The 15,847-nt window shown below is 36.4% G+C and overlaps 1 protein-coding gene across 1 annotated transcript in view; it reads right to left on the bottom strand.

Moving 5' to 3' along the window:
* HSF5 (heat shock transcription factor 5) overlaps positions 1-15,847 on the bottom strand; it is a 33,953-nt gene that overhangs the window by 5,706 nt on the left and 12,400 nt on the right. Inside the window, exons 3-5 of the mRNA XM_045837582.1 lie at positions 13,271-13,368; positions 9,371-9,892; positions 7,569-7,746 (exon numbers count right to left, since the gene is read on the bottom strand). Of these exons, the coding sequence (XP_045693538.1) occupies positions 7,569-7,746; positions 9,371-9,892; positions 13,271-13,368 (798 nt within the window). The remainder of the gene's footprint in view (positions 1-7,568; positions 7,747-9,370; positions 9,893-13,270; positions 13,369-15,847) is intronic.

Raw genomic sequence — 15,847 nt, 5'->3', positions numbered from 1 at the left:
GTGGTGGGCAATACACAGATCATGTATCATAGAAATGTACACTAGAACTCTATATGAGCTTGGTATGGCTCAGTGGATTGAGTGCAGGCCTGTGAACCACAGGGTCGCTGGTTCAATTCCTAGTCAGAGCACATGCCTGGGTTGTGGGCCAGGTCCCCAGCATGGGATGGCACACAACAGGCAACCACACATTGATGTTTCTCTCCCTCTCTTTTTTCTTCCCTTCCCCCCTCTATAAAAATAAATAAATAAAATCTTTTAAAAATTAAAAAAAGAAAATAGACACTCAAAAAAATACATATACAGGTATGTTCATAGCAGTACTTTTCACAATAGCCAAAAGGTCAAAATAGCCCAAATATCCATCAGCAGATGAATGGATAAACAAATTGTGGTATATATATATATATATAATGTAATATTTAGCCATAAAAAGGAATGAAGTTCTGATACACATGCTGCAATGTGTTTGAACCTTAAAAACTTTAAGCTAGGTAAAATAAGCCAGACACAAAAGGTCACATACTGCATTTCATTTATATAGGATATCACAGAACACAGAACTCAGGTTGGTGATTGCCAAGGGCTTGAGGAGGAAGGAATGGGAGCAATTGCTTAATGAATACGGGATTTTCTTCTGGAGCAGTGAAAATGTTTTGCATCCAGATAGAGGTTGTACAAGATTGTGAACGTACTAAATGCCACTGAACTTTTCACTTAAAAATAGTTAATTTCATGTTATGTACATTTCACCTAAAAATATATTTTTCCTATCAATTTGAAATGACCAGACTATACAAAAAGGAAAGCAGAAAATGGCTACAAAAAATAAAATTCATAACCAAATATACCTCCGCTTTCAATATCAGAGCATAATAACGAGATACGGAATGGTATCTTCAGTGAGGCACACACAGTTCTCGGTTTCAGCAGAGCAGAACTGTTGAGGACACTGCTTATGCACCCTTACTGTACCTGGCACAGTACCAAGGCCAGGGCGGCTGTTCCATAAAGATCCGTTAAAAGAAACCTGAGGGGTAGTTTGACTCACAATATGTTCAAAACTTCTCTTTTGGTGACTAATGAAAAGACTGCTCAGAAAGATAGAAAGTAAAATAGTGGTTTCCAGGGGCTGCAGATGGGGAGGAAGAGGGAGTTACTGTTTAATGAGTACAGAGTTTCAGTTTTGCAAAGTGAAGACTCTAAAGATGGATGGTGGTGATAGCAGCAGAACAATGACAGTGCACGTAATGCCACTGAACTGTATTTTAAAATAGTTACGATGGTAAACTTTATGTCATGTACTTTACTGCAATTTTTAAAAAAGACTGTTCTCTTCCATGGGTTTTTAAAAAATACATCAGTAAGGTAAGAGTATCTGATGAAGGAAAAAGCAATTCATTCATTCATTCACTCACAAACATTGAGTGCCACAGGTAATATTCTAGGTACTGAGGATACAGCAATGAACTAAAGCGATCATGGAACTAACCTTCTAAATGGGGAGAAAAATACATAGGAATATCAGGAAGTGATAAACACTATAGAAGAAAAATGAAGGATAAAGAATAGAGATTGAGGGAGGGCAGGTATGAGGAATAGGGTGCTATTTCAAATAGCATGGTCAGAAAGTGTCCTATGATGAACTGGCATTTGAGTGGAGAAGTAAATAAAATGAAGAAAGAAGCCATGTGAATATCTGGATGGAGAACATTCAGGCAGAAGGAACAGCAGTGTGAAGACAGGATATGTTCGGTGTGCTCAAAGAATACGGAAGAGCCTGCTGTGGCTGGAATACAAGAGGGGCAGGTGGTAGAAGAGGAAGTCAGAGCAGTGGTCAGGAGCCAAATCATTCAGTGTCTTGTAGACCATAGTAAGGATTTTATATTCTAAATGTGATATAAAATCAGTGAAAAAGTTTAATTAGGGAAATTAACGTTTCAAAAGGATCACTGATTATTGTGTGGAGGAAAAAAAAACCCATAGGGGCCAACAATGGAAACAGAAAGACCAGCTAAGAAGCTGTTGCAGTCACCTAGGCAAGAGATGGTGGTGGCTGGGACAGTGGTGACAGCATGTAAAGGTGATGAGAAACGGTCGGGTTCTGGATCCACACTGAGACAGAGCTAATAGGGTTTGCTCATGGGTTGGATGTGGGATGTGAGAAAAGAGAGTCAAGGAAGACGCTAAGATTTGTGGTTGACTAGAAGTGATTAGAAGTACTAGTTCCCGAAATAAGTAAAATTGGGGAAAGGGTAGAATATATTAAGTTGGGAATACCTGTTGGACATTCAAACAAAAACATAGCATAGGCAATATGGTGAGTCTGGAGTTCAGAGAAGTCTGAGGCTTGAGGTACAAATTTAGGAGTCACCACAAGAAAGGTGATGATAAAAACAATGAGACTGGTTGAGATTACCTAGGAATTAAATGGAGACAGGAGAAAAGAGGTCTAAGAAATGAGCTCTGAGACTCATCAATATTTAGGAGTTAGAGAAGGTGAAGATTCAGTAAAGCAAACTATGGACTGGCCAGTGAGGCTGAAGGCGAACCAAGAAAGGGTGATGTTCCAGAAGCCTAGTGAAGAAAGTACGTCAGAAAGGTCAGAGTAATCTGTTCAAATGCTGCTGAGGTCCAGTGACATGGGGACTGAGAACTGACCGTTGGATATGGCAACGAGGCAGTCGCTGGAAACCTTGACAAGGGCAGTTTTAGTTGAGTGGCACGAATGAAAACCTGATTGGAAAACCCGGTTGGGGAAAGGATATGCTTTCAAGGAGCTTTTCTTAAAAGGGAACGAAAAATGGAGTAGTAGCTGGATGGAATTATTAATGAAGGAAAGGTGAATTTCTTTTAACATAGAACCTGTGATGGCATATTTATATGCTAATAGGAATGATCTAACATAAAAGGTAAAGTGTGATTTTTGAAGAATTGGGGAATAGCTACAAGTGCTAAGTCCGTAAGCACACACAAGGGGGATGAGATTCTGTACACAAATTGAAGGACTGGCCTTTTTCCACTATGATAGGATGAAAGGTAAGGTGTAGGATTATAACAGGAGGTTGATTTGTTGATGGGAAGATATGAAAATTCTAGCTGCTTCTCTTTTCTCAGGAAAATAAGCAACAAGTCATAGCTGAGAATGAAAAGAAAGGCGGCGCTGGAAGTTGGAGCAGAGAGAAGATGACAGAGCGGCTTTGGAAATTTTAAGTGATGTCAGTCACTTGAAAGTCATCTAACAGTAAATCTTCCACTGACTTAGGGTAAAGTCTCTTAATTTTGTAGACCAACTGTTAGGCTAAATTCTGTCAAGGAATAATAATTTGCAAGTTTATAAATTATATGGCTGTTTACACTTTCATCACAAAAGCTAACTTTTTAGTAAAGAGGTTCTAGCTTAAGCTTAAGTCATTTTTTTGCTCTCCGGCCCTATTGAAATGAAAATGTAAGTACGTGTCATAATAATACCAGTATTCCACAGCTCTTCTATTTCACAGCAGGAAGCCAAGGTCAATTAAGACTCATTTTATCAATACCACTAACCAAAGGATAAGGTTTTACTCAGAAGCAAGAAAAACAGGAAAAGTTAATGATAACTAATGTGCTAATTATTTTATCAGTTACACTTATAACCATATTACGTAGTGAAAGAGAGGAAATTATTATTTTAACAGCAGGCACCAGAGTTCCTCTTGGGAAGGTAACTGTCACTGTTGAGGCATATATCTCGACAGGCTGTTGGTGGGCAAAGATGTGGCCTCCAGGACATTAGGAAATAGAAGAGATACCTAACCTTCTCTGCCTGAGTAAGTTGCAGAACTCAGGACCTGGGGGAAGAACAGGAAAAAAGAGACCAGAGAAGAGAAGGTATGGTGCTAGTATAAGGAAAGACGACCACATGGCCAGAGGCTGTATTGACTAGTGACAAGGAAAGGTGAGAAAGTGGAAACATGACTGAAGGTCTTTCAACAAGGATGGTCAACATTCCATTCAATTATTTGCAATATTTTAAATGCAAAGCCTTCCTACCTCCCCAAATCTTCAGAAAAGTGTGCCACACATCCCAATGCCTAGTGTAAATGCTTGGGAGAGGGAGAAGTCAAAGGAAGGGGGCTAACCTCTGCATCTGGTACGGCGTGGGGCAGAAAGGAAAGAACAGCTTTAGGAGGTGAGGAATGGACAAATTTGGAATTAAGCAGAAGCAGAAAACTCCAAAATAAAAGTGACTGTGAGCTCTTGATATTCTCAGAAATCATGGAAAAGCATTTTTGGTGTGGGGTAAAGTTACCTTAAGTCAACAATATCTAAACCTTAAAAGTAAGGTTAATATCTGGGATATAAATATTTTTTCAAAACATTCTTTAATTCACTGATTGCCATTTTTAGTATTTTTGGATTTTTTCAATTAAAGAATCTAGGAAAACAAAAAAGGGGCGAAAATTTCCCACAATCCCACCATTGTGTAGATTCTTTTTTTTTTTAAGATTTTATTTATTTACTTTTAGAGAGGGAAGGGAGGGAGAGAGGGAGAGAGAGAGAGAGAGAAACATCAATGTGCGGTTGCTGAGGGTTATGGCCTGCAACCCAGGCATGTACCCTGGCTGGGAATCGAACCTGGGACACTTTGGTTCCCAGCCAGCGCTCAATCCACTGAGCTACACCAGCCAGGGCTAAGATTCTTATAAAACTGAGAAGTAAAAAAAATACTTCTCTACATGACCAATTCTACTTTCTGTTACATATATCAGTGTTACATACTTTTGGCCTTTTCTCTATAATTATATAGTATATACTTTTACGTAATTTATTTTGTTTATCCTCACCCGAGAATATTTTTTCATTGCTTCTAGAGAGAGAAGAGGGAGAGAAAAACATTAGTGCAAGAGAGAAGCATGATTGGATCAAACCCGTAACCCTTTGGTTACGTGACGACACTCCGACCAACTGAGCCACACCAGCCAGGGCTACTATTCCCTCTTTAAGTCTTTCTAGAAATTGGACTGTCCTAGGATATATTATGCTGCAACTTGCTTGATTCACTTAACATACTACAAATGCTATCTTTCAGGTAACAACGTATCAAGCTACTTTTTCTTAAATGGTTGCACAGTCTTTTATTACATGAGTTTATCACAATTTATCTAGTTCCCTATTATCAGGCATTTATGTTTTTTCCAAATTTTTGCCGTTACCAATCACTACAGTAAACTCTGTAGGAGAGATTCCTAGGAGTGGAATTCCTGAGTCAAAACACATGAACATTATAGTCATTTATAGATAATGCCAAACTGTCCTCCAAACAGTTCTCTAAATTTACATTCCAAAACAGTGCATAGGAAGTTCCTTTTTCCCTATGTCTTTATCAAACTTAGATATTAGCAGTAGTTTGTTTTGCCAATCAGATTAGCTAAAAAAATTTTTAGTTGATTTAATTTGCATTTAACTGATTATTCATGTCTCTGAGGCTTCAACATATTTTAATATTCATACTGGCTGTATTTCTTCTTCTGAACTATGCATTAATATCATTTTAGTTATTTTTACTGGGTTGCCTTTTTATTGATTTATAGAAGCTTTTATGCTTATGGATGCAAAGTTTTATATTTTGAGTTGTAAATATTTTTTCTTAGTCCATGTAATGGAGTTCTAATTGTCTCTTAATATCAATATTTATTCTTCCTTTAAATCATGGTGTAGTTTAAATAGGCAGATGGTCCCCAGCTAAAGGCTGCATTTTCAAGCTCCCCTGCAGCTAGCTTGATCATGCGACCAAGTTCTGAAATTTTCATTAAGATTGCGTTGAATTTATAAATCAATTGGGGGGAGCTGTCACTTTAACAATATTGGGACTTCTTATCCATGAACATGGCATATCTTTCCATTTATGTGTTAATTTCTTTTAGCAAAATTTGTATTTTTTAGTGTAGAGGTCTTAGACATTTCTGTTCAGTTTATTGCTAAATACCTTATGATTTCAGTCCTACTGTAAATGTTTGGCTTTTTAAATTTCCATTTTCCAGTTGTATGTTGCTAGTTGATAAAAATACAATTGTTTTTGTATATTAACTTATTTTCTGCAACCTCACTAATTTATTCTAGTAGTTGATTTATAGACTTCCTAGATACTTTTACATAAAAAATCGTATCATCTACAAATAGTTTATTTCTTCCTTTCCAATCTTTATGCCTTTTCAGATCCTTGTCTACTGAATGGTTAGGCCCACCAGTACAATATAGAATACAAGTAGTGAAAGTGGGCATCTTGCCTTATTCTCAATCTCTGGGGAATAAACAGTTTAGTCTTTCACCATTTATTATGGTCTTCGCTAGACATGTTTTATAGATGCTCTTTATTAATTTGAGAAATTTTCTACTATTTCTGCTTCGTCGAGAGTTTTTATTATGAATGAGCCCTAAATTTTGTCAGGTGCTTTCCCCATGTGTATTGAAATTGTCATACAGTTTTTCTCCCTTATTCTGTTAATAAGCTGAATAACACAGTTTAACATTTAAAAATCAATTAATCTTGCATAAAGAACCCAATGAATCTGAGCAACATCTTGATCATATCAGTATCAGTTTACTTTTTGGAGAAATTCTCACATAATTTCTCAACATTTTTCAAGTTTTTATAGGTTATAAAATGATTGTTTGACCTGAAATTCTACTGAATTTCATGCTTCTGATATGCATACAACTGAAGAATATTAAAGCTGTCCAGTGGAGACTTAGGTAACTTGTTTTTGGGTCACATAAGAAAAACAGTTTGTTAGATGTCACTATTTTCTTTAAAAATGATTTTGCTCAATTTCCCTAAACAGGGGTGTCAAACTCATTTTTGCCAGGGGCCACATGAGCCGCACAGTTGCTTTCAAAGGGCCGAATGTAATTTCAGGACTCTATAAATGTAACTACTCCTTAACAGTTAAGTAAGAGCTCAGCGCTGTTGCCAGGTAGAAACAAGGTGGAGGGCTGGATTTGGCCAGCGGGCCTTATGTTTGCCAACTTTGTAGGGCCTACAAAGGGTAGAACCAACTATATGCGCCTAAAATAAACACTAATTCTCGCCTCCTACAGACCACGAGAGAAACAATCCCACTAATAAAGCCATACATATCTTTATAACACGTTCAGGATAATGTCTTTAATGTTCATCTAATTTTTTCCTGCTACAGTTTAAGCACATTCCCTCTTGTCCTACAGTCTATTAATAAGAGAACAAATACATCTACAATTACAAAGTCTTTGGCATCTGAAGCAGTTATTAAATCACCCTTCACCCTCGCCTTCTCCAAGTTGAATAACCCAAATTCCTTTGCTTTTACTTAATATGTTCTATCTTTCTGAAAGCTCAAATTCTTACATGAAATATTGGAGAAAAAACTTTTACATACTTTACAAGGATAATTAAGAAAAATATGAGTTAAAATTATAGCTAAATAAAATAGCAATGTGATTAGTATCATACAATTAATAATTAATGAAGACTGAGAAAACGTGTCATTCATATATTAATTCTACACCACGGTTTTACTTCTAACGTTCTAGAGCACAGTGATCCTTACCAGGGGACTTTCCTTGCCGTGAGTTGCTTCTTCGCTCTCTGTATCTGGCTGGAGTGGATAAACCTGTGTCTCTACTAGGCTTGCTAGCAGGCCCCATCTCTGAAATAAGGAATCCCATCTGTTCTGAAGGCAAAATATTCTCAGGTGGACTAGTCTGGCATTTTATACTGGCATCCACCTAAAATATTAAACCCACTCATTATTCTGAATGTTCTCCAAATATTCACTAAAAGCTCAGATATTTTATCAGAGGAGTTTTATTACAGAAACATGGTCCAATAAACATGCTTGTAAACACCCTTATTAATACTACCTTTAATTTTGTTGATTTAACCTGAACATTCAGTGTTAGGACATATATTTCCCCATAGACAAACCACTGACATGTGCAGCTAAAACATTTACTTGTTCTCAGATTTACCAGGAAGCTTGTTGATTTTTTTTGTAAAACTCACACACAAAAAACTTACGAACGGTTAAGATCACTATCCTTTTCCACTCTAGCATCCCTTCCATGGGGTTGCCCCTCCTGTTGGTCATACTGGAAGGTCACAGGCACAATCCTGTTGGATGATGTCAGTGGAGCTGTGGACACTTTATTCTACTAATTTTTTATTCTTTGTCTTACAGAAGTCCTCAGCCCTTATAAAATCTAGATCTTCCCTGCTTATGGGATATGAGTTTCTTTCTTGGAGTTCCTAAGTTTTCTTTGGAATGTCAAATCCCTTTGTCAAGGTGACCAACTTCTGAAATACTCCATGTTCAAATATGTTTTTTAAAGTAACTGTGTGAATACAATTTTAAGGTATGAAATCTAATATTTTGGATGTTACTATGCAGGAACAAAGATACATTTTCCATGAGCATATTTGAAACAGAATGGGCCTATATTTGGTCTACTGAATTTACATTATTTTAACACATGATATATGGGATGTCAACAGTTGGGCTCAAAAAAAAAACAAACTCAAAAAAACAGTGAGTTCATAGATACCCAAGACATGTGCATCTACAATTAGAGTTGAAAAAGAATGCATTTTAAAAACTGTCTAAAAGTTATCTTGGGAATCTCTAACAATAAAGATATTTTCAGTGCCATTGAAGAAAAAATTAAAGAGATGTGTGTGTGTGTATCAGGCTAAGATCAAGAAAAAAATTACTTATTAAGTTAATTCTTAAAGGGTGCTTTTATTTTGTATGTAGTTTTATTTAGAATCAGTTTATTCATTTTCTGGTCAAAAACTAGCAGCAATAAAGGAATCAGCCTCTATTTACAGAATGTGTCTGTCAAATCAGAGTCAGAGGTATGCTTTAAGGATACAGATATTAGTAAGGAAACTCAAAGTCAATTAGAATTCAATAATGCTGTAAGAAAGTATAAAAAGACCTCCAACCATATGCTTAGTTCCATGCTACAAAAGGCTAGAAAGTCCTGATATTACCTGTCAGATAAACCATCCCTTCGAAGTAGTGGAATTTAATCAGCCAAGCACACCTAGTCCACCCAAATTATAAGAAAGCAAAACTCAAGGAATGCTTTTAACATGAAAATAAGTCTTATACCACAATGCTCAGACTGCCTCTCTAGACGCTGACTTCAGACCATAATACAGAGAGAAGATACCTGAAGGTTAAGGTTATTTCTTTCTGAATATTTTGTGCAGAACCACTGGGACATGATCCTTCTAGAAAGCATGATGAATTAATATTAAACCCAAATAAAATATGAACAACTCTCCAACAGAGCAGCAAAAAAACTAGGTACTTTAAGCTTTATTAGCATTTTTTTCTTTTCCCCTTACCTCGTGTGGGCTGAATGATAGCCCTTCCTGCACAAATACTACTGAAGATGGAGATGGATTCTTACTTAGCTGCTCCTTCAGTTTGACATGAGTTTGTTGGACGGCTGTAGATTCCTGCATGGTAGTATTTTCAACAGGCTGAGCTGTGTGGATGGTATACATGTACTCAGGTGATTGTGGTAGAGAGCAGGTAATTGCTTGTTCTGTTCCAACCACAAAAGATGTAATATCTGAACCTACAGGAGTGAGTGGCTCCAGCTGGCTAGCCTGACTCGTGGAAGATGGATTGCTGTTGCTTGAATTAGGTAGGATATGCTGGCCTCTGTTAGACTGAGATATTGGGCACTGATTCTCAACAGGCTCCACCTTTACCATCTCCAATTTAGGGGAGGAATGCAACTCATCTAAGATGCGAAAAACAGCCTCTAGGTTTACTTCTGTCTTTTTATTCTCATCAGTGGTACTGCAAGGCCAATTAGAAGGCAGAAATTCAACTGGATAGGAGGATTGCATTGGAGGATTCTGGGAAAAAAGAAAATAGGACTGTTTGGATAGAAAATCAAATATGAGATTAAGGAGGAAAGAAACAACATATAGACTGATGAACACTAAACATAAATAGAATAAACTTAAACTAAAGCCTACTAAAAAACTTGAACAGCAATCAACTTTTCAGCAGTGGTAGCTTCAATTCTATTGTTAACATTTATTTAGCAACTATTACATATATCAATCACTTCCTACATTTAATACTGGAATGGACCAGTAATTCTCAGGGTTAAAATATATAAAACCAAAAGCCTATAGTACCCAAATACCTAATTTGCTGATAAAATGTCTATATACCGTCCTGACTGGTGTGGCTCAGTGGGATAGGCATTGTCCCGCAAACTGGAAGGTTGTCAGTTTGATTCCCAGTCAAGGTACATGCCTGGGTTGTGGGCCAGGTCCCTTGTTGGGTGCATGCAAGAGGCAACTGATTGATGTTTCTCTGGCACATCGATGCTTCTTTTTACCTCTCTCTCCCTCCCTTCCCCTCCCTCTAACAATAAATAAATAAAATCAAACTTAAAAAATATTTATATATCAGGTTCTTCCTTGAAGATTGACAGACAAAACATCACTTGTATCTATCATATGCTGTTTTAGGAATATAGTAAGGACATTTCAAACACAGGAGGCTCTCAAGTCCAGCAAGGCTTCTATAGATTCAGGGGGAGGTACTGTTCCAAGTGAATGATCTGAGAAAAATGAATGAAATATCAAATGTCCTTTGGTTTCTGAGATTGTATGCATGTATGTATGTATGTATTCACTTGTTTCATCTGGGGAGTTTATTCAGTTAAATTTAATTCACAAATAATATTTGAGTGTCTACTATGTACTGGGCAATTTGCTGGGAAAATAAAACTGCTTCTCTGACGTTCTTGCCTCAGTTAGTAGCAGCTCTACTCTTCTTAAATCTTTTAAAAACTCTCTCCTTGATTCTTTATCTCTTCACAATCAGTTCATCAACAAATCTTGTGAGTTCTGTCTTTAAAACCCAACTGGAATCCAGCTAATCACCACCATCACTCCCTGGTTCCACCATGTCGCTTCCGGATTAGACTGCAGGTTTCTAATCAGGCTCACTGCTTCCATCCTTTATTCTCTATTCTCCATTCAGAAGTTGAAGTGATTCTTTTTTATTAAATTTACTGGGGTGACATTGGCTCACCATTGTTTTTTTTTAGTAATAAAACAATAGATTAAAAATAGCTATCACTTTTAGACTGATTTTTAAGATGTATTCTCTTATACATTTTACTTTGCACAGAGTAGGCATTCAATTACATTTGGTGATAAATGATCTCAAGCTATGAACATAAAATACTAAAAAGTAATAATTAAATAAAACACGTAATGAGCCCTGGCCAGTTCCTGGATTCAGTTCCTGCATCCAGATGGCTCAGTTGGTTGGAGCATCATTCCCTACACCAAAAGGTTGAGGGTTCAATCCCCAGTCAGGGCACATACCTAGGTTGCAGGTTTGATCCCCAACTGGGGCACATATGGGAAGCAACTGATCGATGTTCTCTCTTATATTGATGTCTCTCTCTCTCTCCCTATAGCCCTCCACCTTCCTCTCTCTCTAAAAATCAATTAAACATATCTTCAGGTGAGGATTGAAAAACAAACAAAAGAAATGTAATGAGTTGATGTTGCCAAATGCAGAGGTTTGCAGAGTAGGCATTAAATAAATGTTGATTATCTCAGATTATAAACCTAAAATACAGAAGTTATGATTAAATAAAACACATAGTGTGTCGATTTTGCCAAACACACTGTAATGATTGTGTCAATGATCTGAAGAACACTAATGCCAAATAATGTAAATTTAATGGTTTAAGCATCAAGCAACTTTAGTACAGCAAACAGCACCATTTATTGGGTTCTCACTATGTGCCAAGCATGGGAAAAGTGCTTTACGTACATTACTTAATTTAATCGTTACAAGAAGTCTATGAAATGTGGGAATCTCCATTTCTATTTGATGAAACTTAAGTTCAGAAAAACTTCGCAATTTGCCCAAAGTTGCACTGAAATAACTGAGAGAACCAGGTTTCTAACTTAGGGCTGTCTGACTCAGCAGCTCTTGCTCTTAACCACTACACCAAACAATAAACTGACTGTCCCTGCACACTGCCACCAATACCTACCATCCAGCTCACTGCATTTATTTCCAGAATGGCATTGGAAATACTTCCCTTTTCTTTCTATTTTAAAATTTCATGTCTACTTAGCTTTATTTTCCTACAATAAACATGCATTGTCCTTGTAGTAAGAAAAGGTCTTTAAAGATATTTTTAATGACTTAAGACAAACATAATCAAGATATGAACAGTTCAGAGTATCACCAGAATGATTCAGAGGAGAGTGTCTGGATTAACAAACAAAAGCATCTAATTTGTGTGGCAGGTATGTCCCTCTAGTCAAGACAAATAGACTGAACTCTCATGGCTGATGATGCCTGCCATTAAAAAATGTCCAACTAAGCCCCCCGGACCTGATTCTGTACTCTCCCAAACAACAATCTGATTATAATTTGACTTCCCATGTAGACTTTCTCAAAAATGTTCTTTTCCTCAAAAAAAAATTTAAAAAGGAATGTGCTTTTGAGTACTGGAATGCCACTCATATTCTCTTAAGAACAGAAGTTGTCTTGGCTACATGATAGCAAAAGCAAATACATAATTCCAATCTTTAAGCAATTATAGCATAAAGCACAAAGCATACAATTTCATTTTATCCTAGAAATATCAGTCTAAAACAACTGTTTCAAAATAAATAATGAGAAGATAATTGATAATTGAAGTGCATTGTTTACCACATAGGAATTGAAGGGGACCAGCCCTTAAATTTCTTTTTTTACATCATTTTTTTCTCCTTAAAAAAGTAATTATCTATACCATCTTGGAAGAATCTGTCATTTGGTGACATATACTTTTAGAGTTCATCTGGTATTCATTTTACCATGGAAGAGCCTGGAATAGCGTTATTCTAACTAACTTTCCACAATGCTGGAAATGTTCTCTATCTGCGCTATATGATTTTGGTAACCACTAGCCTTATGAGACTACTGAGCACTTGAAATGAGCTTAGTGTGACTGAAGGATAAATTTTATTTAATTTTAATTAAAATAACCATATGTGGCTACTGTCTACTATATTGGACAGTGCAGGCCTAGAAGAATCTTCAGATATCATTTATATTAACTCTCTTTTTTTAAGAATTGAGAAAACTGAGGCCACAATACACAGCTTACCTCTGGCTACTCATTAAGATAAAACTGCACCTTGAAATTCTGCAACACTGTTGCACCTGATACAGAGTCTATGTCCATTGTTCCAAGATCTTACCTGGAAGTAGTTGCAGTGGGCATAGGTAGAGGCAGTGGGAGTAACACAACTACTGAGAGCGTCCATGTGGGTAGAAGGAGAGCAACACTGTAACACAGCTGGAACGAATCCAAAATGGAAAATCCATCAACCAAAATAAACCTCTATAGCATTCAAGGTAGTCTCCTCTTTCATACTTGAAAAAAAAAAAAGCTTTCCTTTATGGGTGCAATAAAATACATTTAGTCCAATTAGGTGCTACTGTTTGTTGAACACATGATAACAAATTAATTTTAAAAGTCACTTAAAAGTGTCAATGTCTACTTTTATAACTGATTTCTTTAGCACCTAAACATTTTGTTCCTTTTCTCACCAGTTATTTTTATTAAAGGTAATTTCTTTTTGTTGAAAATATCAGAACATATTTGGAATTCCCAAATAATTATTTCAATCATTTTAATAGTACCAAACATTTGGAGGAGAATGTGTTCTTAAGGATAAAATAAGTATGAAATACTCTCCAAACATTCCTATCATTACACAATATATCCAGTGAGAAAATGCATCCATCTATGTAAGAAATGTTTTAACCATTTTAGACAAGTGGCTAGGAATTCAGATTCTAGCATCAGGACTGCCTGGCTTTGGAGCCCAGATCCAAAAATTTAATAGCTGCAAAAATTTGAGCAGGTAAATCTCTTTGGGTTTCAGTTCCTGCATCCAATTAAAATAGGGGTAATAATTTTCCTACTTAACATATTTGTTGTGAGGAATGAATGAGTTAATATGCATAAAGCACTTAGAATAGTACTAGCATACAGTAAGCAATAGATAAATAAATAGCCAACTGCTATTATTTTAGCTAAAAAAATAAATTTTCCAAACATACTCTTATGGCTATGATACTATGAAAAGACTGAACTCTTTATATGGGGATACATAGTTACACTTATAAATGCAGTTTTAGTAATAGATTGAGTCTCCTCTTTTCCAGAGAGAGACTCTCCAGAACAAATGAGGACCAGTTATTGCACCACACCTTTGGATTAAGCAGAGGATGGCATTTACTGAGCACCTACCACATTGCGGGCACAGTACTCAGTGCTTTACACATGTCGTTCCATTTAATCCAAATGACTGAATGAGGAATTGATATAACTTTACAAAAATAAGGAAACTAAAGCTCAGAGATATTAAATAATTTACAAAAAAAAGTCACAAAGCTGGTAGTAACAGGTGCACTAATCAAACTCCAAAGCATATGCCCTTGAATATACCACAATACTTCCCTAATCTTTTCTTTTTCCTAAAATGTACATGTTAATTTTACTTGAACACTACTTGAATATTTTTTTAAAAGACTCTATTTCTTTTTAGAAAATGAGGAAGGGAGGAGGAAGAAAGACAGGGAGAGAAACATCAATGTGTGGTTGCCTCTTGAGCACCCCACACTGGGGACCTGGTCTGCAACCCAGGCATGTGCCCTGACTGGAATAGAACCTGTGACCCTTTGGTTTGCAGGCCAGCACTCAATCCATTAAGCTACATCAGCCACAGCTCTACTTGAATATTTTTAAGGTGTCTTTATTATAAGGTGCAACTTTCTCTTTTAATGTCCACATTTTTTGTATTTCCAGTATGTTAACAAAATTACTAAGTAATCTCATTCCATAATCTTTGAAAGTAAATTAGTTCAAGGATTGTAAAAATGTGTTGAAATGTATTTGCCTCTTTCTCCATTATTGACTAATGATATTTAAAATGTCAGAAGTTTATAAAGGTATATGAGAAATAAGTATTTTCTTATTATATTAATGTGCCATTTAAAGCTTTTAAATTTTTCACATGAAAGGGAACACTTGAAATAATGGACAAAATCCTAGTTCAGATACAGATATCACAAATTCAAGCTGTTGTCACTTCCAGCATAGGTTAGGCAACAGGTTCTCACACTGTACCCTTAGAGATTATTCAAATGTACAGTTAAAGTGTTTTGGATTTGAATTTGGTTTCCCAGGAGATTTGAAAGCATAAATATCCTAAGAAATAAGTTAAATGAAAAAAAGCCAAACATTGAGGAGGAGTCTGCAGGGTTTGCCAAAACTCTGACCAAAAAAAAAAAAAAAAAAAGCAGACTTTTATTCTAGAGTTTTAGCAGCTAAGGAAAACCAAGCCCCCTAGTGGTAGGAAAAGACTCAGTAAGAAGCCATCAGTGTTTCATTAACAAATCAATGAAAGGTATTAGTGTTAATTATCTGATATTTCTATGTCTGACTCCAGTGGTTAGCAACTACATATTTAAAATAGTTGTTAAAAGTGTACTTCAAAATGAAGTGTATTTTGTTTCTTGGAGAAATAAAATAGAATATACAACAGAGAAAATATCTGTAGCTGATAGCTGATTTTGGTATCTAAGGAAATGGCAAAATAGTGAAATGTCCTTCAAAAGATCCAGCAATGCCCTGACTGGTGTGGCTCAGTGGGTTAAGCGGGTTGAGCATTGGCAGCCTGCTAACAGAAAGGTCTCCAGTTTGATTTCTGGTCAGGTCACATGCCTGGGTTGTTTGCCAGGTCCCCCAGTTGAGAGCACGTGAGAGG

Source organism: Phyllostomus hastatus, unplaced genomic scaffold (assembly GCF_019186645.2).
Source record: "Phyllostomus hastatus isolate PE091 unplaced genomic scaffold, TTU_PhHast_1.1 phas_contig_210, whole genome shotgun sequence".
NCBI lineage: Eukaryota > Metazoa > Chordata > Mammalia > Chiroptera > Phyllostomidae > Phyllostomus > Phyllostomus hastatus.
Note: the sequence above shows the minus strand (reverse complement) of the source record. Positions and strands in the feature narration are given on the sequence as shown.